The sequence below is a fragment of the Saccopteryx bilineata genome, chromosome 2, assembly GCF_036850765.1.
Source record: "Saccopteryx bilineata isolate mSacBil1 chromosome 2, mSacBil1_pri_phased_curated, whole genome shotgun sequence".
In the NCBI taxonomy this organism is placed as follows: Eukaryota; Metazoa; Chordata; class Mammalia; order Chiroptera; family Emballonuridae; genus Saccopteryx; species Saccopteryx bilineata.
The window spans coordinates 110,349,096-110,376,615 of NC_089491.1; the positions used below are offsets into that span (position 1 = coordinate 110,349,096).

The window sequence follows — 27,520 nt, forward strand, 5'->3', positions numbered from 1 at the left end:
CTGATGGTGCTGGCATTACCCTAAGGATGCCAGTTCAAGCCCCAGTAAGGGTATATATAAGAAGCAATAAATAGCACAACTAAGTGGAACAATGAGTTCATGCTTCCCTCTCTCTCCCTTTCTCTATTCCTCTCTCTCTCCAAAAAAAAAAAAAAAAAGCTTAATATTAGCATCATTATTTTAAACTTGGAATGTACTTAAACACGTACCTACAGTAAATACATTTTAAGAAACAGTAAATCACGTGCTGTGCCCTCATGCAATGGGCATAAACACTTTTACACAAATTCAGGTCATGCAATCTCTAACCTTGTAGATTAACATTCTTTTAAGCCCTCCCTGAGAATTCCTTCCATCCTCTCCATAAAAATAATCTAACATGTTTGCTTAAGAAATGGCTGGAAAGAAGTCTACCTTTCACTTCCAAACAATCTGGCAGAACCCAGAAGGAAAAGAAGGATTTCATAAGGAAAATCTTAAATAGCAGTAAAGGAATATCATTACAGTTAAAGGAAAGGCAGAGGTGAAGAAGAGATTTCACTCTAAGTGGACAAAGGAAATAGTGAAAAGATAAATTTGGAGAAGCACGAAAGCCAATATTCATAAGCTTTCCTACAGTACACAAGCCTTTGATTCTAGGTGACAGTATGAGATGAGAAGTCTGAAAGGAGAAGAGTACTGAGATGATCTCCTCCTAGAGGGAGGAGAGAGAGCAAGTTGTTGACCTCACACAGGTTCCCAGAATTCACCATCACGTGTCCTCTATGCCATACCCTTCCCTCTAAAAGAATTTTTAAGTGAATCTCAACCACTTGCCAACTGGCATAATATTAATAACACTTATATTTGAATTACTATTATTTATTTGTTAATTTTGTGAGGGAGAGGCAAGGAGAAACAGAAACATTGAGCTGCTCCTTTATGTGCCCTGACTGGGGAATTGAACTGGCAACCTCCACGCTCCAGGATGGTGCTCCAACCAACCGAGCTATCCAGCCAGAGCTTTTTTTTTTTTTTAAGAGACAGAGAAAGAAAGGGAGAGAAAGGGGAAGGGGAAGATAAGCATTCATTTATTGTCCCACGCAGTCTCAGTCATGCATTCCCTGGTTGTTTCCTGTGTATGCCCTGACCAGGGATCGAACTCTCAACTTTGTTGTTGCAGGACAACAGTCTAAACCAACTGAGCAAACCAGCCAGGGCCTGAATTATTTTCAATATCTCCTTTGTATAAACTTCAAGAACATTGTATTTTCAGATATTCCATTTTACTAACTATAATTGCCTGCATCTTCATTCTTATAAATTTCCTACTTCCAAGCCAATAGGCATCTTAGATCCTCACAGTCTTCCAGCTGAATCCATTATTTGTTTACACAGCTTCCCTCAGGTTGCAGAACCATAACTGAACCCCCTCTGGTTTCTCTCATCATCATACCCACTCAGGACACTGCACCATTCATAGCAATCAGACAAATGGACCTTTTCCTCCCAGCACTTATGGAGCTAAACATAATTGCTGTTTCGTTCATGTCATAAAAGATAACCAAAATAAAATTTATTGCAGTGAATGTTCTCAAAGACCTATAATGTCAAGATACAATTAAATGCACTTACAAACCCCCTAAGGATTGCTCCACTCCGTAATATCCTGTAAATTTGTATCCAAAGGATATCTAGTGGATTGAGGGTAGGGGAGGAAATTATAATTAAAAAGGTTAAATGTAAAAGCACAAATAAAATAATATTTAGTAACAAAAGTTAGCAGAAGATTGCACATGAAAAATCTACTTAGTCACAAAAATATTGTATCGCTCTCACTTCTATAACTTCAAAGTCAAATATTGTTCCTGAAAAAAAAACACCTCCTAAGTGTCAGACACAATAGTAAGGGCTACCACATATTTTCCAGAATGGCATATTCTGCAGTTAATTTACTTGGAATTTTTAACACTGGTGCAAACTGCTTTTTGTTCCTGTAAGGTATCCCCTATGAATAGGGTACAGAATAAGAGGCTCAATTTGGTGCCTTTGCAATTTTAGTTAGTAGCAGATCTGTGTGGTCCCGCTCTTATTTTTTAGGCTTCAATTATACATACTGTAATTAACACTGCCGGCACTGTCATCTCTTAATAGAAAATCAAATGACATATGAATGAAGCTGAATCACAGAGAATTATGTCCTCTACACCATTCACACTACACGTGTTACTAGAGTACAGCTCCTTGATTTATTTTGAGAAATAACCTTAATTTTTTGTGGTTGAACCCAACAGTGATTTGGATGGAAATTTTTCAGCTCTTCAGTTACCTTTTAAATATTCTCCTATAGAGTTATAGTACAGACTATAGTCTATCTGATTTGTTAAGGTATCCAAGAGTAGAGTTGAACTCAAGAAAACCTGCCTAAAAATTAACTTAGAAGAGGCCATTTTGAGTCAAAAGCAGAACCTCGTCAAGCACATGGCAGAAATCCTAAAATTCCTGTGGGCAATGAGCTTGCAAATAATCACCCATTTAACATGCAGTATTATTTAGGAAATTACGTTGGAATGCTTCATTATCCCGGTATTATTATTCATATTAGAGTTATTTGAAAACACTCTTCTTCCTACTTTCTCATTTACATTTTTGAGTACTGGCATCAGTGGGGAAAAAATGACTTAAAGAGAATAATCCCACACACACGATAAGTAGATGCTCAGTTTAAAAACCATGGAATACACAGTCTTCTACTGAGAGAATACCTCTGACAGTAATGTTCCAAGTTATTTATGCAGAAAAAGCCATGTGCTATATATACACCCACCCACAGCATGCTACACTTTAACAGAGCAACCATCAAATACTGTCAGGGGAGGCACTCTGCTGTTATCTTTAAAAATACTATAGGATTACTTAGAATAAGATAAATGCTATCATCATAAAGGAAAATGATGAATATCATTTGATTTTACAGTTCCAGAGGCGCAAAAAAGAAAAAGATTCTTATAGATTAAGACCCTCTCTCTTGCCTTTGTGCTGCATACATGTCTTTTATGAAAAGCAGTTCATCACAGCAATCACATAATAGTGAAGAAGTCAATCTTCAGCATCTGAGCACCTGGTGTATTCAGATTCAGAAATCACTATTCCCACAACTGTGGAAACCTTACTCTTTTAAAGCCAAACTAACATTAAAAATGGAACAGTATTTGAATCAGCCATCTCTCAAAGCTTTTTGCTTCTAAAGCTGGTTCACTAAGATTCCAGAAAAGCTCACGAAATATCTTACAACAGGAGGGCCTACATAGAGAATAAAAACAAACCTATATTTAGCATCAATTGTATGAATCAGAAACAAAGAGATAACTGTTCTGGTTTAATTCTTCCAAATTTAAAGAGTCCTTATGAAGTCCTTTGTGAAAATAAAAACTGATATAAAATATGTGTTCAGTGGTTTAATACTTGTGGATTTTTGAATAAGGGACTTTATGATGTAATTATACTTTGATAAAGCACTGAATTTGGGTATAAAATTAAAATGTATACAGTTTAGTTACTCAGGCAAGTAACAAACTGATAGTTAACATTTAATCACAAAACTGAAAAATTACTTTAGACATCTTCATATCTATTTCAAGATATGTCAGAAGTTACATCTGAGACTCATGTAATCAATAAAGACCTACTGTGTAAAGTATAAAAACAGTTCATGGTTATCTACACAGAAGTTTAAATGTATAGACTTGGAGCATTTTTTGTCAAGCACTCCCCGCAAAACACACACACACACACACACACACACACACAAAACACCAAAAAAGTATGTGAGTAAAGTTGTCAGAAGAGGCCTCTGCATTCTGAAATTGTTATTAGCTTCATGGTACTTGTCACTGAGGTAAAAACAAGGGCTATTTATTTGGATACCAATGAGGCAGCTGAGGAAAGACTTGACTACACAGAAATCTACTCAGGACGCCCTTCATTCTTCATTATAGGTCTGTGGTGAGGGAGGCTGAATAAAAAGGCTCCATTAATGACTGACTGAAAAACATGTTTGGGCTCTTAAAATCTTAATACTTATTTGCGCATGTCCAGAATGAACTGGACACAAGGCCAATAGTGCCCAAGGCAGATTGGTGCTATTTACTTTCTCCAAACAGACCTCATACTTGGTTATCACAGCTCAGCTTTATAAAGAAAATTATTTTAAGACACAAAGAATTAAAAACATATCTTTGAAAAAAAAAACATATCTTTGGGTAACGACAGTTAAAAAAAAATCAGTCAAATGCATGGAAGATATTTGGCAAATGCCAATACACAGCTTCTGAAAGTTCTATCTGCGTTTGAAGAGCAAGCCCGACTTACCTAACAAGTCCGAGTAAAGTGCCTGTTCTAGGTCGCCCAGCATGGTAAGGATCACATCCTCGTCCAGGTGGGCTGTGCCTTCCCGCAGGCAGCTTTCTCCTTCCTCTTCCGCCCAGCTTCTGCTGATGCTGCTTTGCTTGGAGGACACATTTTCATCTTCAGACCTGCTATCTTCATCGCTCTCGCCTTCCAAGCCTTTCCTGCAGGACCAGTCCTCGAAGCCCTCCTTGCCTGACTGGCTGGCAGGCAGGAGGCTCCAGGCCCCTGAGCTGCTGCTGTGGTACAGGGACTGCATGGACCGCGAGAGGAACCTGGACAGCGTGCGCCTCTCTGCATAGTGGGCTTCTCTCTGGCTGGCTTTTGCAGCATTCCCAAACCAGTTGGAAATGCGCACAGTAGGTCTCCTCTCCCCCTCACTGGAGAGGGAGAGATTGGTCAGTGACTTTTGTTTCTGAAGGCAAGCTCCCTTTCGCCTGACTTCTTTGCCACGAAACACCGAGAGTTCAGCCGGCCGCTGCATGGCTCTGCTGGTGGTTTCCTCTTTTCAATTGGACTTCATGTTGTCTTTTTACATTTAGATGGCAATTGGCCCTTTTGGGTTTAATTAACACATGCACTTCAATAAAAGCCCAAGCAGGCTCAAACGTTCGCATAAGATTCTTGAGCTACAGTACAATTCAGTAGCCGGCATCAATTGAGCTTGCTGCATCAGTTCTTTCATCAGCAGTACTTACAAACATTTCGCTTGAACATATCTGAAGCAGAGAAGAGTTCACCAACGATGCTGCTCCAGTTGAAAAGTAGCACAGGAAGCCAACTCTGTGTCCCCATCCTCCTCCAATCGCATGTCTCAGCAGGGCGGTGGGTCCACATTTCCCTCTCTTGCTTCTGTGTTTCCAAACGCGAGGTAGTGAAACACCAGCTATGTCTCTCGCTTTTTTCCCCCACCTCTCACCAGCCCTTCACTGATTTAGGTCGGCAGCCCTTGACTCTAGATGAACTGCCAGAGTGCAGCGTGGAAAGCCTCTGCACCCGAGCCCTGTTAGAGCAGAAATTAAGCACTGAAGCCCAGCCCTGCACGAGCGAGCGTCTCGCGTTTTATTATTCCACCTGCATTCTCAGATCTATGGCTCTTCCTTGCTGCTGCTGCAGTGGATGCTGCTGGCTGCCATGGCAGCAAACATACTGCTAAATTAAACCAGGGGCACGGAAACGCCTGTCCAGCCTCTGATGCCACAGGTTTCAAAGCCGAGGCTGAATGAGAAGCTGCACTATTAACCCTCTGCACATTTAAATCACTCTTGGCCACCCAGTCTCAGACACGGATGCACATGCTCACAATACTCACATACACAGCACACACTCTCCGACACTGAGAATGACAGACTAATTCTCTATAGCTCCAGGCAGCTGAAGCAGGCAGATCTGCCTTCTGAATGTTGGGATTTGTGCTGTAAAAGCACAAATCAAATTCAAGAGTGTAAAGGACCTAAAAAATGGAGCATGGCATTCCAGCTGACAGATGATGCTTTAAAGGAAAAGACTTCACTTCCTCTTTGACAAATTCAAGGGCTTTTTATTCTGAGCTATTTAGGAAAATCCTAATGTGACAATAAAAACCACACTTCCTTTCTGTAAAAAATAGAAAACAAAACAAAAAACACTACACACATACACAAAAGGGTTATCCCCCAATATTTTCACTCAAAGTAAATAATGAAAAGTTTATAGCTAAGAGTGTAGAACATAATGATGTGACTAAATAAAAAAAGAATAAAATGCACATTATGTCTTTTGATACTGAGCAATTTTCCTATGGTAATCCATAAATCTACGGCGGCGTAATCAGCTTTTTATTTTTAATATTTTTATAAAATAAAAAAGTAAAAGATAAATATCTTGCATTTTTTTCTATACTATACCACCACCCTGAAATTCTGAGCTTAGAAAAACTTTTAAAATACCTACCAGCTATAGTACCAACCATGTGTACCACTGAGAGCTAAGGAAGAAGTATTTAAAGAAACACTTTTGAGATTGTCCATCTATCAACATTCCTTATTAAAAATGTAGAAATATATAAAAATATTCATAGAATAGATTTATACATCCCTATCATTTTGTGAATATAATTAAATGAATTTTGATATTTCACCTCAGAAAAATCAACTAAGTGAAATGCCTAATCTCTTAATTGCGAAAATTAGCATTTTACTATATATTGTCTTTATCTTTAAAATACTTTGCAAAGTTAAGTTATTCCTTATACTCAGGATCAAGACACATCATCCCTAGATCCATTTGACACAGACACATAAAAAGGAATTAGATAGAAAGAGTAGTGATATTTGTTGAGATACCACCTCACTCCTGTTAGATTAGCTATTATCAACAAGACGGGTAATAGCAAATGTTGGAGAGGCTGTGGAGAAAAAGGAACCCTCATTCACTGTTGGTGGGACTGTAAAGTAGTACAACCATTATGGAGGAAAGTATGGTGGTTCCTCAAAAAACTGCAAATAGAACTACCTTATGACCCAGCAATCCCTCTACTGGGTATATACCCCAAAACCTCAGAAACATTGATACGTGAAGACACATGTAGCCCCATGTTCATTGCAGCACTGTTCACAGTGGCCAAGACATGGAAACAACCAAAAAGCCCTTCAATAGAAGACTGGATAAAGAAGATGTGGCACATATACACTATGGAATACTACTCAGCCATAAGAAATGATGACATCAGATCATTTACAGCAAAATGGTGGGATCTTGATAACATTATAAGGAGTGAAATAAGCAAATCAGAAAAAAACAAGAAATACATGATTCCATACATTGGTGGAACATAAAAATGAGACTAAGAGACATGGACAAGAGTGTGGTGGTTACCAAGGGTGGGGGGGGGAGGGAGGACATGGGAGGGAGGGAGGGAGAGAGTTAGGGGGAGGGGGAGGGGCACAGAGAACTAGATAGAGGGTGACGGAGGACAATCTGACTTTGGGCGAGGGGTGTGCAACATAATTTGATGACAAAATAACCTAGACATGTTTTCTTTGAATATATGTACCCTGATTTATTAATGTCATCCCATTACCATTAATAAAAATTTATTTAAAAAAAAAATAAATAAAATAAATAAATAAATAAATAAATAAAAAAAAGAAAGAGTAGTGATATTTGTGATAAAAAAATATTGCAATTAAATAAACAAAACTGAATTAAAAATACTGATTCTCAATTCTTTTGCTCTTTAAAAATAAATTGTGTTCATATAAAATGTGTTCAAATAAAATTAAGACACGAATGTCAAATCACAGAAATGGACAATTAACCTTTGAAAATCATCATTTTGTCAATAATTTTTAAAGATCAAAATACCACTTCCTTTTGGATTCCTACACAGAACATTTTCCCCTCATTTTTAGTCATTGTGGCTCAATGAATCACCAGTTTATGAGACCATTGTAAATTTGCTGAAGTTATAAAACTTCAATTTGTCTGATAGGTATTATACTAGTATATTACCATATGCTGTATAGTCTTACAGATTGACAACCAGAGAATCCTTATGCTTTAAATATATATATAAAAAAAAGTTAACTTTCTGCATCTATAAGTTAAAGCCATAATTACGAACTCTCTTTATACAAGAATGCTTGTGTACTATTTAGCTTAGGCCAGTGGTTCTTAAACTTAATATCCAGCCCCCTTGGAAGGCTTCTTAACCCTTTGAGTAATACAAACGTTCATGTACATCCTCATGCCTCCTGACCATCCAGAGTACAATCGATTTATTTTAAAAATGTATAAGGCAACATTTTTAAAAAAGGCAAATGTATGTTATTCTTATTTTCATAAGGTTATCAAACAAACATGATTTTAATTAATAAAACTGTAACTGGAACTAATTTCATTTTTTGAAAAAAAAAACCTCACTCCCAGGGGTCAGCGAACATGAAAAAGCTCACTACTCAAAGGGTTAAAATACAGCTTTCTGGGCCCCAGCCCCACTGCCACTCATTCAGTAGGTCTGAAAGGAGCTTAAATTTTTGCTTTTCTCACATATTCCCAGGTGATACAGATATTGCTGGCTCTGGAATTCTATTTTGAGAACTGTTAGGCTAAGACTAGTGCTTTTCAACTAGGAGTGATTTTTAACTGGGTCTCCCCTAAGGGACCTTTAACAATACCAGGAGATATTTTAGGTTGTCACATCTGAGGTGTGTGATACTCCCGATATCTAAATGGTAGAGGCCAATGAGGCTGCTAAATATCCTACAATGACAGGACACCCCCACAAGAATGATGCTGACTACAAAGTCAACAGTGCCAAGGTTGAGAAATTCTGGCGTAGGCTAAGTTGTATTGCAGTTACAAACAACTTAAAATTTTTAATGGCTTACACAAAAATAAATAAAATGATGTACATTCATGTCCATTCATTGTTGGGTGCACATTTGACCCAAGTACCCTTTATACTAAAAACCAGGTTAAAGGAGCAACTCCAATCTGAGACATGTTGATCTCATGACAGAGGGAAGAGCAAAGAGATCCAAGCAATGACTTTTAAAGCTTCTGCTCAGGAACGGCCCATGTTTTACATCCACTTGTATTTCACTGACCAAATCAAATCACATGGTTCACTCTGATTCAGTGCAGCAGGAAATATCATCTTCCCCAGCAGTCAACCCCAGAAGGAATAGGCAAAATCCAACAGAGCCAGTGAGGAGGGGCTAGTTATTTTGAAGAAATAACACTGGAGAAATCAGCAAAAGGGTATTTTTATTTGGTTCTTTGTTTAAAGTTATTGTTGTCAATTTATAATTGCAGTAGTTTTTTTTTTCCTCTGCAACTACATTAGTCCATTAGTTTACCCTGAACAACAGCAGAGAATCCACTTATTGCTTCTCTAGAGGCAGTGATCTTTGCTTGCTTTGAGTGTATATTCATACATGAGTGTATTTATACTTATTTGGATTCACACCTGTAAATGTATGTTACACAAGGTGAAAGAGGAAGCCTGATGAGGAGACAAACAAGCCCAATCAACACTAAAAATGCAAATCATTCTAATTTTGCCACAACCTAAACCAAAGTATAGTTACTATTTGTTTTGAGTAGGAATTCTTTTCAGCTCTTTAGCAAACATAATTATAAAGTGGTTATTTAAGTAAGAGATCTAAACTGATTTAAATTACCTGAGTTTAATCCTCTTAATCTTTACAAATATTCAAGAAAAAGGCAACTTAAATGATCATTTACAAAGGTCTCACACACCATATATTTCCCATTACGTATTCAATGAGAAGTCTGCTGAGTCAGAAATGGCACATGGAACCATTAGTTTATCCCTTTAGTTAAATTAAATTCGCATTTCTAAAATGATATCCTGAATTCATCCAATGATTTTACTACTTTTTCTTTTTTGCTCTTTTTATAAATGATAAGCCAACTTTGCTGATACTATGTCAGTCTGTCACTTATTAATGTTTTTCAGTTGAATATAAATTCTAGATAAAGGTTAAAAAGTGCATTCAACAAACGCCATACATGTTGATAGATCATTTTATGCAAAAAAGGGCAAGTGTGAAGCCATGTAGGGGGGAAAAACCCTAAACCTAAACAGCTTTCGGGAATGATTCCAGTGGAATGAAAAATAAAGCTCACTTTACATTTGGCAGGGTCTCTTGGCACTTGATGAAAGGATGGTCTTTGGGACCAGATTCTTTTTATCAATGAATGTGAGAATAAAACCCACGCCAAAACTATAAAATCTGAACTGTCAATTCAGCAGGACTTATAATATCAAGGTCATAGCGTGAATCTTAAAGGGTAGGACAGAAGCAAGAAGCTCACTCACTCATGGCCACAAATTACATAATAGTTTTCACTTGTACGTAATAATGAATGGAACCACCATCCTCAGGTCAGGTAAATATCACCAGTTTTCCTCCCAAAGAAGATGACAAATAGTAAGAAATTTGAATGCTATACATAAGGACTCTGGATGTGTATAAGACATGTGAAAGTCTTGAGTTTTCTTCAGTATGCCATTTTATTGTGTCCTTCATTTCTGACGCTTATCTTCACATCATAATTTAACTACATTTTTAACTTCCGCTATGTTTTTATTACTTCATGTGAGTTACTGCTCCATTGAAAATGTAAACAGTGAAGCTTCCCAGCTAACTTAGTGAATCCCTCTAACAAGTCTGTTTTGCAGTGTGAGCCCATTCAAGTTTGCTCCTTACAGTATCACAAATCATTACATTATGCTTCTCTCAGGTTATGCAATAGGGATGCCATTTACATTTCTTTAAGCCCCAAAAGGGATTTTCCCTGAGAAAAGTAACAGAAAATTGAAGAGAAGGCAGGAGGGATAGTTTCAGGTCACTGAGGGGTTCTAACATTTTCTACAATGACCTTAAGCTCACTCTCTCCTGCCTTAGGTGATATTTCCCCTATATTTGTTTCACTTGAGGGAGAAGGTAACCACTAGCAGGTCCAAGCTTTATTTTGATTGGCTTCAGGTTTAGTGAATAAATACATACATACATACATACATACATACATACATACATAAAAGAAGAGCAACTTTTTCCTAACAGTCTCAGGAAAAGTCCTGAGATTGACTCTGATTGCTTTTGGGTGAACTGAGTTGGGTCACATGTCCATTCCTGAAAAAGACACCGTGGTGGAGGAATTGGGTTGTTCTAATTGTACTTGCTTGGGTCAATTTCACTTGGTCCACATGAACAGAGAATGATGGGGCCATAGTCTCACACTCCCAACAAAAATCAAGGTGCTGTATTGGGGAAAAAGCTTTGTTAGGCTTGAGTGCTTGTACTTTGCATGATTAGTGCATGAGCACATGGCAGAGCCACATGTGTAATGTCTATGTAAGGCTATGGGTAATTTCTGTTGGCGTGGATTGCTTGCCAACCACTGAGAGGGGCTGTTTTCCTGATCAGTTCGCCTGCTGTCATGAGAAGTGGTTTCCCCCTGCCTGTTTGCTCGCCCGCTGTTGCAAGACTCTATTAAACAGGAATGGCCCAAGGCTTTCCGGCTCCACAGTTCCTCTACTGTCTGCGCTTGCCTGAATCCAATGAAACCTGGCTGGCCTTGGCCACCGGCATTACATCAAGTAATTCAATTATTTGAGGTTTTAAAGTTTATTTTTTATTTTACTCTTCCATAGGAGGGCTAATGTATTAGATGTGCTTGTTTTCCCAATGCTTTGCATGCCTGGCATGTATAAGGTATCAGATGATAACAACTGGAAAAATGGGTGGAAGAATAAAACCATATCTCACAATAATCCTACGAGTTTAATAAGCATCAAAATAGTCTCCTCATGAAAACAGGAACCAAGGAAACATTCAAACAGCTAAGTAATGGCAGGGCAGAGATCTGAATTAATGTTTCTACTTCCTAGAACACTACTTTTCCCATATCACACATTGTCTTTGAAAGAATATCCTGTGGACCAGTCTAAGGTAGGGCGTGGCAATAACTCAAGTGCTTTTGTACTCTGGGGTGTCTCTAGCAGCCAGAATGAAGTTGTAACAGCAGAAATCAGAAAGAAAAGAAAAGCTATAAAGTGGATGAAGGAAAGTTGTTGTTTTAATTAAGATTGGAGAGATGGTAGTATCTTGTGAGCTAACGAGAATGCTTTGGTGCAGAAGGAGATATAAAGGAAACAAAATAGTCCAAGCAAAGGCAGAGAAAATGGGTAAAAATGCTGTTCATGGGTAGATATGGTAGCAGGGGTTTCTGAAATTCTTTTCAGTATGCTTTAATTTTTTCAGTAAAGTCAACATCACAAACATTAGTTAAGTGAAAGAATGGGAGAGGTACTATTGTAGGTTTGAAAGGAAAATAAAAGGTATAAAAAGAAGTAAAGGGACCAGAGAAATATAGAATAACTATCAGGAAGCATTAAATGCTCACTTGAGCTTGGTAGTCATGAAGGTAAAGTGAGTCACATCAACAATGTGATGTGTTTTTCCCCAGGTCCATTCATCACTGGTAAGGACTAGGTGGAGAGTTGAATGTAGCCAGGTCTGTGGTTTCATCAAATGAGTACAATGAAATGAGAAAGAAGCAAAGATGTTAATGGTACATGCAAGAGTAAATTAGCCTGACCAGGTGGTGGCGCAGTGGATAAAGCGTCGGACTGGGACCTGGAGGACCCAGATTCAAAACCCCGAGATCACCAGCTTGAGTGCGGGCTCATCTGGTTTGAGTAAGGCTCACCAGCTTGAGCCCAAGGTTGCCAGCTTGAGCAAGGAGTCACTTGGTCTGCTGTAGCACCCCCCACCCCACCCAGGTCAGGGCACATGTGAAAAAGCAATCAGTGAACAACTAAGGTGCCGCAACAAAGAATTGTTGCTTCTCATCTCTCTCCCTTCCTGTCTGTCTGTCTCTTTCTTTCCCCCTCTCTGTCTCTCTCTCTCTGTCTCTGTCACAAAAAGAAAAGTGTAAATTCCATTCAGTTATCACAGAAATTCAGCTGATAAAGGGGGCAGAATGAAAAGTTTGAGGAGGTCAATGAAAGGTGATGAGAGCCATGAATTGGAAATATTAGTAGAACCAGTGGTGGGATAAAGAAACAAAAAGAACACTGATAAAATAGGAGTCTCTAATCAGCAAAAATAGGGTACAAAGAAGTCAGGTTATAGAGAAGTTGTGGATTCTGATGATGGCTGGATCTAGGGTATGACCATGAGACTATGTAGCTTGGGAAAACTTAGAAGACAAGGTCACTTTAAAAAACAAATTGGTCACTGATGTAGCCCCATCCAGATCTCTCAGATTATGGAACCCACTGTATAGCTCACAACCAAATGGATACCATCTTTCTTCCATGAATTTCAAGATTGCATTGAGAGAAATATTCAACTCCTCACTATAGGCTAATTTTCAACCAATAATGGTAGGAAGGAGACAATCTTATAGATACGCCTCATTTCAGCATGTATTGGCTATTCTCTTTCTTTTCTTATGTTCCTATCTAAATCACACACTCAAATCAATGATTCTTTTTAAATTATTATTGCTACAAAATAATACACCTTCTACTATTATCATATTATGTTAAAGTCTAGTTTATATTTCAGTTTTAAGTAGTATTATAGTAAAACATCAGATCATTAAATGAAAATATTAACCTGAAATATGAAAAAAAAAATGACCAAATGGTAGGTAAAATAAGAAACTGGAGAAAAAGTCAAATAAGGATTATTTATTTAATCAGAAATACTCAGTGACATATTAATTTCAGGAAAAATAAGTTCCTTTGTGAAATTCACATAAAAATTAGAATTCAGATTTTACAAAATGCATTTTCCCTCACTGATTTGAACTCTAGTATTTTATAAGCATAGTGATATGAGTTGAAGACATAATTATGAACTTACTATGAAATTAATCTAATAAATTTTGAAATTTTCTTGTCACTTTCTGCTGGGTAGGTACAGGGAAGGTGAAACATTGAATTTAACTAAAGGTTGAAGTTTTCTATTTAAATAATCAAAAGAATGGGCAGTGGAGTAGAGGGAATATCTATCTCCAAAAAAAATATTTTTTTAATGGACAATGAAATTTAACTTGTACAGATAAGAATATAAGGACTTAATGAAGGTATGGAATTCTTTTTTTTTTTTTCTGAGCGAGAGGAGGGGAGGCAGAGAGACAGACTCCCCCATGCACCCCAACTGGGATCCTCCTGGCATGCCCACTAGGGGGGCAATGCTCTCTCTGCCCCCCCTAGTTGCTGGGGCTGTTGCTCTGTTGCTCAGCAACTGAGCTCTTCTTACTAGTTGAAGACATTCATGAAAAATGACATATGTGAAGCATATGCAACTTCATGCCACACTAAGGTTTAAGAAATATCTAGTCACAATGCAGATGTACAACATCGTTCTGCCCATGGGGCTCTCTGGAGCTATGGGAAAGCTAACACTTCCCCCATGTATTTGGATAATCTACAAATCCCATCCCTAAAGCTATGCTGTGACATCACCATTTCTACCCCTCCCCTGCACTGGCCTACCGTACTAGCCACACAAAACCCATGGTGCCTAGTGATATCACTGATGTTAATTCCAAAAGGAACCCTTAGGATGCTGTACTGTCATTGTTGTCAACATACATCCATGGTATTGCAGTCATGGCAAATGAATTCTTGCCAAAGTGTTTCAAGTCCGCCAAGGTAAGAAGTCTCTCAACCCGTAAATTTGTGGCACAGTTACTTTTATGAGCTTCAGAGCAATACTTTGTTTTCTTGGAATACTACAGTAGTATTTTAAGTTAAACAGTTACCTTAGGTTTTTTCTTTGGATAATACAAGGGTTGAGCCAAAGATGTTTTGGAATAACAGACATATTTTGACTCTCATGCATACTTATACTTAGAAATAGATAAAATGTCCTTTAACTTTCTTCTCCTTTAGGAGCAGCATATTTTGATAAGAGCTTACTTAGTTCTCATGAACATACTTACATGTAATAAAATTATACCAAAGAACTTCCATATTTTCCTGGGCTTATCTGAATCCTAGAAAAAGTATTAGACTAAAGCTGAGAATCCTATTTTAGACACTTGGCCCGACCGGTGGTGGTGCAGTGGATAAAGGGTCGACCTGGAAATGCTGAGGTCGCCGGTTCGAAACCCTGGGCTTGCCTGGTCAAGGCACATATGGGAGTTGATGCTTCCTGCTCCTCCCCCCTTCTCTCTCTCTGTCTCTCTCTCCTCTCTCTCCCTCTCTGTCTCTCTCCTCTCTAAAAATGAATAAATAAAATAAAAAATAAAAAAAAACCTTTAAAAAAAGTTTTTTCTATTTTATACACTTGAATATCTGACAAACTGTGCCTGGGGTATGTATATGTCTTTGTTTTCTTACATTGTTTATATACTTAAAAATGTTCTTTTCCAGAATACGCATTTCCAGCATGCTCAACAGTACAGAATTAAAGACAGAGCAGGTTGGATTGGCCTTGAGAAATATACATTAACAACTGATCCTTAATATTTTTTAAAATCTCCAAATATATTCAAGGGCTGCCTTATGAACAATAGAAAATTCTCCAGGTTTTCTCTGATTATATTCAATTTGACTAAGGACAATAATGACTTAAAACCTCAGCCCCTAAAAGCACTAGCATTCTTTCTAGAAATCTTTATAGATCAACAAAGACATCACCCTAAACAGACTAGACAAATATCTCAGAATCTCTGAAGCATGAGATGTACCCAGTGCGTTTATGCTTAAGAGAAGTAGTATATCACAAATACGTTTTAATAAAAAGGCTTATGGAGAAATTATAAAAATTCTAAAGCTGACCTACCCCTCAATCAGGTCACTTACCAGATATCTCCTCCAGGCACTGCTTAGCAGTCTTACTGTACGATAAGTCCATCTTAGTAGGACTGGTGCAGGAGTCGGCAGACGATAAAGAAGTACCTTCGCTTTCTGAATGTGCTCTGAAATTAACCAAGAAGACAAATAGCAGATGCTGTCACCAGTGACCCATTAAAGCTCTCTATAATAAGAAGTCAACATATTAAAAGTTTTCTATTAAGGTAGTTAAGCATTTCTCTTTTCCTCTTTTTTATTGAATTTATTGGTGTGACACTAACAAAATTGTACAGGTTTCAGGTGCACAATTCTACATCACATCATCTGTACACCGTATCGTGTGTTTATCACTCAAGTCAGGTCTCCATCCATCACCAGTTATCCCCCCACACCCTTCTCCATTTCCCCCCACCCCCTTCCCTTCCCCTGACAATCACCACACTGTTGTCCATGTTCATAATTTTTTCCTCTCTCCTTTCTTTCTTTTTTTCTTCATCCCTCACCCTCCCCACCCAGCCTGGGAGAGCTGTCAGCCTGCTCTCTATCTATGAGTCTATCTTTATTTTGCCTGTGCATTGTGTTCACTAAGCATTTATTTCTGACTGGGACACTCCAAAGCTGTGTAAGGATAGGAGAATTTCCTTACCCCTCCCTACTCACTTCTAAAGTCCACTATAATTCTATTCTTCTACTGGGTTTATTTCTTGTGGGTCATTGTACCTCCCTGACCTGTTCTTTAGCCTTCTTCCTGGAAAGGAAGAAAACTGTCTAAAGTTTTCCAAGGATTTTTTATTACTTGCTGAATATGTTTAAATGGAGAGTAGGTAATGAGATTGGAGACCCCAGGGAAAGCATACTGGCTGTCTGCCAAGAAGCCTCAGTCATGGTGCCTTGGTGAACTGGCTGGGAGCCAGGATTGGCTTATAGTCATGCAGGCTCAGGAATCACAGACCCATCACTCAGAAGTTGAGTCACATTAAGTAGTTGGCTCAGATGGCTGTCTAAACCCCAATGCCAATTGGTTCTTATCAGAATAGACCCACAGCTGTCACAGGAGCCTGAATGCTTATGGCCATGTTGGTTATAAACATTCACAGTATATCCCTCTAGGAAAATGTCTATGATGCAAAAGAGTATTCAGAATGTATTCCTAGAAGTTGAGTTTTTGCTTTGCTCCAAGAAATGATCTTAAAAAGTATTCCCCAGGATCTAACTATGGCTATCTTCCCCAATGTATGAGAGATAGCACTCAGTTCCATTGGCTAGGTCCCCACTTCCCCTGCCTGAGACACTATTTTATAAAAAGTATTCATGCTTTTGACAGCTCAGTAGTGTCTTAGAAGCCATTGTTTAATTTTACTTTTTAATGTGGTAGTGTATATTTCTGGCTGATTCACTCTTCAACGTGTTTTTAGTTTAAGTCACAAGACAATCTAATTGACCTTATTTTTAAGTTTCTATGGTATTCCCTGAACATGTTACCAACATTAGCAGTGATAGGGAAAGAAATTGATGAAGGAAGAAGTTAAACTTCAAATGATTAGAAAAAGAACTTAGTAGTCATCTTTGGTTTGTTTACACATCTAAATGGGCCCAGATCTCTATGTTACATAGGTCACAAGCCATTCACATCTCTGGGATTTCCACTGCATTATTTGGAATAAGATTTTAACTCCCATCTCTAGAGAAACAATTATTGCTAACTGGTAAAGATTTAAAATTATACATATGATCAAAGAAGTTCAGCTAGATATTTAAAGACTTCTAATATGTCCTCTGTGTTTGTGCTTGCTTCATTCCAGTCAAATAAAAAGTTTTGGGATTGATTCATGAAACAATATATGAGGACCTTGACCTTGGAATTAATAGTATTTTCTGAGAATAAGGTACATTTTGAAATATTGCAGTGGCCTCATTCACTGTTCCCATATAAAGCGATATTGCAATTCCCTCATATTTACTATAAAAGAAAAATGAGCATCATGATGAAATATTTAGCAGACACAGTCATGGGTACACTATCTTACTGTGCATTTACAAGGTGGCCAACATGTTACAAGTACCTATCAAAACTATAAGATGTAGCATTGAGAAAATGCCATTTGATTTAGAGTTCTAAGAAGCCGGGCCCTCAGGGCTAGTGTCTGTCACTAAGAGTTGTAGTGGTTGAAATTCTAGGCACCACCAGTGATTAAAATAAAAGCTATTTCCTGTTTACATGTACTTATCATGTGCCAAATACGATGCCTTGTGTTTTACTTACGGCATATCACTCAAACACCACCCAATCCTGTTGTTATAGATTCAATGTTTGTCACCCCTTCACCCCACCTCAAACTCATATCCTGAGACATAATCTACAATATAATACTATGTGGAGGTAGGACTATTGGGAGGTGATTAGGGCATGTGAGCGGAGCCCTCATGAATGGTATTAGTTCCTTTACAAAACAATCACAGAGCTCTCTTGTCCTTTGTGACATGTGAGAAGGTGGTCATCGTGAGCCCTGAAGAAAGGCCTTCACCAGATACTGAACCTGCCAGCTCCTGATCTTGGACTTCTGAGCCTCCAGAAAGTGAGAAATAAATGTTTTTTATTTAAGCCAATCAGGTTACGGCATTTTTGTTCTAGAAGTTGTATATTTTATCATACATAGGAACCTGGTACTCAACCCACATCTTAACCTGTAAAAACTGTCCTATTAACCACTATCCTACAGTTTGACTTGATTCAAACTGGACACTGAGTACTTTAGTGAATTTGAGGTCCCCTTAGCTGAACGACAGCTAAACAATAGAAAGTACCTGAATATTGAAGATAACAAGACAATATCTGAATGTGACACTATGTACTGCTCTATCCTAGATTTTACTCTTTGTCACCTTAAGTTTTATGCATAAGAAAAAGAAGCTGTTCTATGTGCCATCTGAAGGAACTCAGCAATAAATCATAGATATTATCAATCTTTAAATTTCATAACTATGGATTTACTTATTGATTTATATTAAATATATATCTCCCTGTGGATTCATCTTGATATGATTAGAGTCATAAATGTTGATACAAGTAGAACTGGTTTGAGTCAAGAACATGAACTAATGATCTTGTCGTTCCTGCTTTATAAACGTAAGACAAGGGAATGATAAGCAATTATCTTTTCAAAACCAGCAATAGGCTGGCTCTCTCCTCTCCATCCTGGTGGGAAGGCAGCCAGATGACAGCCAGGGCCCAGGCCACACATAATAATATTTACATATAATAATAGATTTTGAGATAAATAATGATATAGAGAAGCATATATGTATGTGTGTGTGTGCCTACATATATTTCACCATTTAGAAAAAACTTAGAAGCAGGGAAATCTTGTTTTCTAAATATCATTCCCCATGAAAAAAACCAGGGCTCCTTAGATGGAAGCTGTAGCCATGGGAGTGAAAGTGTAAGGTACACCAGGAACACCTTCAGCCTAAAAGAAAGGAACTTCTCAGAAAGTAATGGGACTGCAATCAGCCTGAAGGGGCTTCCAATGGTCAAATCTGGGAAAATTCAAGCATCAAAAAACAAAAACAGAAACAGTAATATCAGTAGATTATATTCCATAAACACAAGGTGGGACCAAAGTCGGTTTACAGTTGTGAGTACACAAGACAGAACTCATTCTTGTATTATTACTTATTAATTATTGCATTGTATTCCATACGAACAACTGTGAACCAACTTTGGCCCCACAGAAGTAACCCATTAATTAGCCCATCCAATTTAAAGAGAGAGAGAGGAAAAGAGGAATCTCTTTCTTAAAATGGATTGTCAGGGCATAAATGTAGAAGGAATAATCTAAAATTAGAAATCATTTGACATCCGTTGGAGCAAATTATTAATGCAGGCAAGGAACCTCAATGGGTTCTAAAATTTAAGGGTAAAAGCATATTAAATAATAGAGTTTTGACATGCAGTCTTAAAATACTTTCCACAAAGGTACTTAGTAAGTAAAAAAAGAGCAAAGTAACTCAAGAGTGAAAAACATAGCAGACATTATCTTAAGCAAGTGATTCATTTAACAGCACCAAAATGGAAAATATCAATATTGTGCTGTACCTAATAGGATGCAATGGGAAAAGCACAGCATTAACTTCTGTGACATTCCAAATAAATCAATACCTATTCATAGATATTTACATAAATAAAATTTGGGTATAATCATGAAGAAATATCCAGACAAACCCAACTTAAGAAACATTCCACACAAAAGCCTGCCTTCAACATAATAATGTCATGAAAGTCAGGAAATACTGAAGAACCATTCCAGGCTGAGCGATGTTAGGAAGACATGAAAACTAGGTGCACTGAGTTGAGTGCATAATGGGAGTTCTTTGTACTATTCTTGCCAATTCCCCATAAGTTAAAAATTTTTTCCCCAAGCAAAAATAACATGTAGAAAGAAGATATGGCAGTGGGGCAGTGGTTTGATTAGGAATTCTGGCAGTGAATCCTGCAAGGCAACTATAGAAAGGGTACTTTAATAAGGTTTCTGCTGAGAGAATGCCAACTTATAGCAGTGTTCTACACAGCAGGCCCTCTCTCTTCTAGACATGGCTCTGTATTCCATCTTAAAAATATTGCAGTGTGAGGGAGTTCAAACTGCTACCTGATGCACAGATATATATATCAAATCTAGCAAATTTAAGCTAGTCAGGCAAGCATTAAATAAGCTTTTTGTGCTGATGACCAATTATGCCCAGTTCGCATAAAACCGCAATTGCAGCATAATCCACAATCGTCGCTGCAGGGCTTACAAAAGCTTTTGTCTGCATGATAGTTATAAGCTCTACATTTCAATATTTGTGCAACAAATAAGTCAAACTTAAAACCATGCGAGTAAGCATTTTCAGATCTAATATTTTTCATTCTTTGTCTTTTAGAACATAGTATCATTGTCAGTTTCTCATGTTACTTTCAGGCAAATCTGAAATCTCACAAAAACTTGTTACAACAAAAACCTCTTTTGAGAATCCATGAAGCTTTTAGGTAAAATACATCATATATCAAAAGAAATTTAAAAACCTTTAACTTCAGACTCTCTTGGCCTAAATGTACAAATCAAGTGTGTATGAAGGGCCTCTGCTCATGTTTAATTAATGTGTTTAAAGAGCATGATTACTGTCCTCTCTGTGGAACACTGCCTTGCCTTCTCTAAGGACTGGCTTTTTCTTTTCCAAATTGCCCACACCCTGATTCTGTGCTCTTTGACTTTAAGAATTTGCTTTAAGTCCAATACGTTGTTTTCTTGGCATTTACTACAAAGGGTCAGAAAAAAAAGTGAAAAGAATGTACTAAAAAGAGTTGCATTCTGAATCTTGGTAACAGGTATTTTGGAGTTTTGTTGGGCGCAGCTAAAAAGACGGAGGTTTAGGGAAAATGCGTAGGTCGGCCCTGGCCGGTTGGCTCAGCGGTAGAGCGTCGGCCTAGCGTGCGGAGGACCCGGGTTCGATTCCCGGCCAGGGCACACAGGAGAAGCGCCCATTTGCTTCTCCACTCCTCCGCCGCGCTTTCCCTCTCTGTCTCTCTCTTCCCCTCCCGCAGCAGAGGCTCCATTGGAGCAAAGATGGCCCGGGCGCTGGGGATGGCTCTGTGGCCTCTGCCCCAGGCGCTAGAGTGGCTCTGGTCGCAACATGGCGACGCCCAGGATGGGCAGAGCATCGCCCCCTGGTGGGCAGAGCATCGCCCCTGGTGGGCGTGCCGGGTGGATCCCTGTCGGGCGCATGCGGGAGTCTGTCTGACTGTCTCTCCCTGTTTCCAGCTTCAGAAAAATGGAAGAAAAAAAAAAAAAGAAAAAGAAAATGCGTAGGTCTCTTTTCTCCTTAATGAATTATTTCACTATTCTACTTCACATATCTTTGTGGGTATGAAGAAAATTGCTCTAAAGTAATGAATGTGAAAGCAAGGAGAGAAAAATGACCCATGGGCAAAGGGGAAGCATTTTGTATAAGGTCTGCAGGAGCAAAGGTCATTTTTGAACTTCAGACAGGAAAACCAGGCTAATAAATACAACCTAAATGGAAGACAACAAGAAATAAGAGGAACAGCTATAAGTAGGCATTTTTTCCCCTTTAACTGTTTTTCTTCCCCTTCTCTTTCTTTACTTCCTATAATTGGGAACTTTAATTGAAGCCTTAAAGAAACCTCCCAAGTTGGTGACTTTCTCCTTCATCTGGCCATTGAATGTGATCTCTCCTGCCTTGATCTCTCCCACTAACAATCCATTTTACACAGTGAAGACACAGCAATTTCCTCACTGTGCTTCATACACACATGCTCATGGGCACATGTGGACACACACACCCACACATACACAGAGTCCAGTTTCCTGACATTCAACAGTTTCTACTATCCTCATGCTCCAATAGGTCATCAGTTTTCCAGAACTACTGACCGACTCACCAACCACACTGCCTATCTTGTGGTTTACTCTGTTTATATGGTTCTGCCCTTGTGATGTTTCCTGTTCTAGCCCCTTCATTTCTGCAAGCCCAAATCCCACTTATCATTCCGGATGCAGCTCAAGTACCACTATCCTTGGTTCCAACAGCTAAAAGGAATTTTCCACTGGTTTTTTTTTGTAGCCTCTGTGCGCCAAATCTGGTTCACTGCTGGGGAGCTTTAAACCTCCTGCTTCATCTTATAGTTATAAGAGTCAGCTTTTGGCCTACTATATTGAGACAATGGAAAGAAAACGCTATATGAGATGTATGATGTTTCACTCTATCCTTAAAGCCTTATGCATAATAGATAGTTTGTAGGTGATGCTGAAAGGAGGGGGGAAAAAGCAAATGAATGTCCTGAAGAGAAAGATTTAAAGAATGATTTCATTCTTTAAATATTTAAGGCTGTTTAGAAATTTTCCTATTCATTATACAATATATTCTGGCAGTTTTTCTGTTTTTCTGTAGCAGATGAGTCTACCCCAGGATGATGGTGTCTCATTCAATAAAAAAAAAAATTTTTTTTTTTTTGTGCCTACTGTCAGTAGGTTCCATTCTGGGCAATTATGCTACTAAATAAACAAAGAAGAAACTCCGGATCTCTCTGAGTTTATATTGCAGATAGAGGCAGGTGAAACCACACTTGTTAATAAGTAAAAAAGGAATAGCAGGTAGTGATAAACTCAACAAATAAAATACAAGAGAAAATGGGGTACAATTTAGGCAAGAGACGGTGGGTGTTCCTTTGGAGCAGATAGCTGGAGATAGCTTCTGTGAGGGTGCCTGAGATGAGAAGAAGGAGCCTGCTGTGAACTGGAAGAGAGTTATTCTGGGTAAAAAAGGACATCTGTGGTAAAGGACCCAACAAATTAGTCTGCTGAGAAGAGACATGAGGTGGGGATTCAATGTGCTAAGGGGGCAGTGGAATGGGTATGGTTCGAGGGCTAACGAGTCAGCCAGATTATGCAGAGCTTTGCAGACCTTCGTAAGGCGTTTGAGTTTCACATTTTAAGAGTAATAGAAATCCAACAGATGGTCTCATGAATTGAAATGACACATACGATGAATACTTTTTGAAGTTTAGAGTCTTTGCTATATGAAGAATGATATAAGAAAGGGCCAAAAGTGGAAGTTGGAAGAGTCATTGGAAACTAGATAAAAATTGGTAGTAACATTGTTGGACCAGGAAAGGGGGTAGAAAGGCAAAGAAATGTTGTTCAAAGGTATGTTTTGAAAGAAGAGCCAATAGGACTAGCTGCAAACATATATGGGGAGGTATTAATCAAATGGTTAGTGTTCCATTTATGGAATCTAGCATACTACTACATTACTTCTAGTCTCTATGGCAGTTGCTGTTACTAGCATTCGTCTAGCACTTCATAATTTGCCTATTACTTTTTTGCCATCATGTTTGAGTTGTTAAACTGTAAAATGTCTAATTTGGATGATGTCACAACATTCTCCTTTCCACCTGTCAAATTCTGACTTATCCTTTAAGTCATCTTTTATCTTATCTCCTCTGTGATGCATTTATTGACTCTGACCTCATGTAAGACTTAGGAAAATTCTTCTATATTATTTCTGTATGTTGTATGTACTTCTATAACAGCAATAATTTAAAAATTTTAATTATATTTATTTTTTCATTATCCACAATAGATTGAGCTCCCAGACATTAGAGACTTAAAAAACAAAGTTTTTATATCTCTTATGATACAGTGTTTATAAAATGACTGCTGGGGACATATATGGAAAAGTGTTGATTTATCTTTGCCTAAACCATGGCAACTGATCAGCCTACCAGTTTTTAACTAACTCCAGTAATCACCTTAACACTTAAAAAGGCAGCCTAGTCCATTCAGATGGGTCTAATTATTGGGAACCACTTACACTGAATTAAAATTTTCTTTCTTAAAATGTTCACCTTGATCTTAGTTATATCTATTCTTTAAATGGATAAAGTGACACCAAATTCAAAAACACTTTTTACCACATTTTAGTGATAAATGAGTTATAATAACTTAATACCAAATATCCATGCAATGTAGAGGAAGTAGGTCTAATCAGATATCCATTAACTTCCAGAACTCAACATTATATTTTTAGGATTATGAATATTCAATTTGCAAGAATGTATTATGAAGCATATATTAGAGTCCCAGAAGGAATAATTAATAACCTAGCATAACCTGGAAGTGGGCTGAGAAAAGGGGGGAAAATCACCATCAGCTATTAATCTTTCCATTAGATAGAGGCTATTTTTCAAAAAAAGTATATATATATATTTTTTTAATTTTATACTACTTAAGAGCAATTATGCATTTCCCATTACAAATAAGTTATGAATGACAATTTATAAACCTACCATTGACATTTTCCCAGCCAGAATTTTTCCAGTGACAATAGCTCTTATTTTTATACTGCAGAAAGAACTGAAAGGCAAAGGAAGGCATGCCGTAGACTTAGGCAGATTTGGGTTCAAAGGTCAACTCCTACAAGCCCAATTCCTCTTATTCTTCACAACCCTAAGAGATTGATACTATTTTCCTATGTGACAGCTGAAGAAAATGAGACAGAGACGTAATTGTCCAAAGTCATACAGCTGATAAGTGGCGGAGCTGGGCATTGAATCTACATTTGTCTGACTCCAGAGGCAAAAGTATCTGTGAACTCTATAAAACTGAGAACTATTGTAAAAGACCACTAGTAAAAATAATAGCTGTAGTAGTAGCAGTAGCACAAACAGAAGAACATCGTGGCATCAGGCTTCTAGTTTGCTTTCGACAACAAACAGCTTAACTTTTGAAGGCCTTCAAGTTCTTGTGGACAGAGAAGGGGAGGAGAAGGGAGGGGAGGGGAGGAGAAGGGAGGGGAGGGGAGGGGAGGATTAAAGAATATTGAAGGTTTGTTTTTTTTTTCTTGAAAACTTCAATTCTAGGTTTCTATCATCAGAATGAAACGTTGTTCTAAAATCACTATGTAAAACTTGACTCCAGTAACCTTCCTTATTATTACACTCAGAGTGCATAGACCTGCAAATGTGTATGCACAACTGTGGATGAAGAGAGGCCACCTTACCTGTAAATGAATGGGGCCACTGTGGCAGTGTTCGGGTGGCTGTGCTGCTGCTGCTGAGGGAGTTGGACGGCACCGTTTCCCGTGGTCTGCCCACCGCCCTGAGCCGATGACCCAACGCAGGAACCAGAGGGCGACGCTTGGCTGGCTTCCCTCCCTTCCACAGGAGGACAGTTCGATGTGCTTGCTTTCTCAGCGGTGATGGGCTTAGGGAAGGACTGGGAAGGGCTTCCCTTGGTAGTCCTGAATTTTTCAGACTCTTTGTTTGCTGTGCTGCCGGGAGAAACGGTTTGCTTTGCTGTTGGCACTTTGGAGCCTGGTTTGGGAATCCCACTGGAGGATGGGATCAAGCTCTCCTTCTTGGCTGCTGCCGTCTTGCTGCCCTTTGGGATCAAGCTCGCGATTTTAGACGTCTTTTTTGGAGCCATCTCTGTCACCTGGTCCTTCTCCTCCTTGACTGGCTTTTCAGTGCAAACTTTATTTTTGTCCCTGTTTTTTTCCTCTTTATCTTTTGGCTGTAGCAAAGACTTTTTATTGCTGAGATTTTTGCTTCCAGCTTTGGGAGGGGCTAATTTAGGGGACACTTTGGGGCTGCTGTTTGTTGAGCCACCACTATTTAGACCACTGTTGAAACCTTCCATTTCACCAGGTTCAGAAAAGACATCGTCATCCTTTCCACCATCGCTGGGTCCTGAACTGGCAGGCTGTGGAGGGCGTAACGCAGTCCGGGCATTGACCAGCTTGAATTTTTCAAGCATGGATTTCTGTCCCGAGGGAGCTGTTTTGACCCCTTCTGACACAGGGGGCTTCAGTCTGTCCGCGGGTGGGGTGGGAGAGGTGGCTGGGCTCGACTGCTTCACGGTCAGCATGGTGGACGTGGCGCTGTGCTTGACATTCATGGACTTACTGCGCCAGGGCTTGCTGGCGCTTGGAGAAGGGATGGCGGAGGCGGGGGGCTGGCCAGCAGTGCCGGGGGGCTGCATGTTACCATTTACACCTGAAGATGGTTGAGGTCCTTTGGAGGAATCTGGACATCAAGACAAGAAATAATGGAGAGGCTGATTAGTTTTGATCATTTCACACCACTCTGCTTCTAACTACAGACACGTACCGGTCTTTTTCCTGTGGCTGAAGACAGACATGCCATGTGGCATCATTCTTTTGTGTGATGTGGTTGTTTTGTTTTATTTTGCCTTCAAAAATGAATCTTGGCCCTGGCTGGTTGGCTCAGTGGTAGAGCGTCGTCCTGGCGTGCAGGAGTCCCGGGTTCGATTCCCGGCCAGGGCACACAGGAGAAGTGCCCATCTGCTTCTCCACCCCTCCCCCTCTCCTTCCTCTCTGTCTCTCTCTTTCCTTCCCGCAGCCAAGGCTCCATTGGTGCAAAGATGGCCCAGGTGCTGGGGATGGCTCTGTGGCCTCTGCTTCAGGTGCTAGAATGGCTCTGATTGCAACAGAGCAATGGCCCAGATGGGCTGAGCATCACCCCCTGGTGGATGTGCGGGGTGGATCCTGTTGGGGTGCATGCGGGAGTCTGTCTGACTGCCTCCCCATTTCCAACTTAAAAAAAATACAAAAAAAAATGACTCTTATTCAAATGAATTTTGCTAGTCACAGATATCTAAGTGAACAAAACACTATCCTTACCCCTAAGCAATTCTGTATATTTTTTCCAATTACTGATATAGCTTATAGCAGTAAATTGATATTCTACATAGCCTTATAAGAATATGTCATATAGTGGATATTGAGAAATTGCTTAAACCTACAAGGAGCCTAGCTTATTGTTATCTGATTAAATATGCTTAAAAATCATGATCTAACTTTTGTTAATGTTGTTTATTTTTAGTTGTATAAAAAGCATCTAAATTTATGCTTATATGGGTCAAATATTCTACTAAAAATATATATACACATATATTTACATTTATATAAAATCCTTATAACAACCTCACAAGTTATGTTAATATTATTCTCATTTTTCAAATTAAAAAAACTGAGGCACAGAAAAACTACATAATTTGTTCAAGGTCACCCAGCCTGGATTTGAACTGAATTCAAAGCCTGTGTTCTTAACTAGCAGCCTCCTGTAGTGATCTGAATAAACTTTAAATTCTAATAAAAAATTGGGTTACATTTTGGGGCCATAGGAAAAGAAGCCTTTGTCAAATAGGTACTTTACAATACATTGATGTCCACTCAGAAACCTCACTATATGATTTTTATATGATAGTGCTAGCACTAATTAATGTTTTA

The 27,520-nt window shown here is 38.7% G+C and overlaps 1 protein-coding gene across 4 annotated transcripts in view; it reads right to left on the bottom strand.

Annotated features, from left to right (window-relative positions):
• Window positions 1-27,520, bottom strand: part of NAV3 (neuron navigator 3) — a 296,173-nt gene that overhangs the window by 186,008 nt on the left and 82,645 nt on the right. For 3 of the 4 annotated variants that reach the window (XM_066257605.1, XM_066257604.1, XM_066257603.1), the window contains exons 7-8: window positions 25,271-26,294; window positions 15,722-15,837 (exon numbers count right to left, since the gene is read on the bottom strand). In XM_066257605.1, the coding sequence (XP_066113702.1) occupies window positions 15,722-15,837; window positions 25,271-26,294 (1,140 nt within the window). Of the gene's footprint in view, window positions 1-4,350; window positions 5,335-15,721; window positions 15,838-25,270; window positions 26,295-27,520 lie in introns of those variants that run through there. The other variant, XM_066257606.1, reaches the window with a different exon arrangement.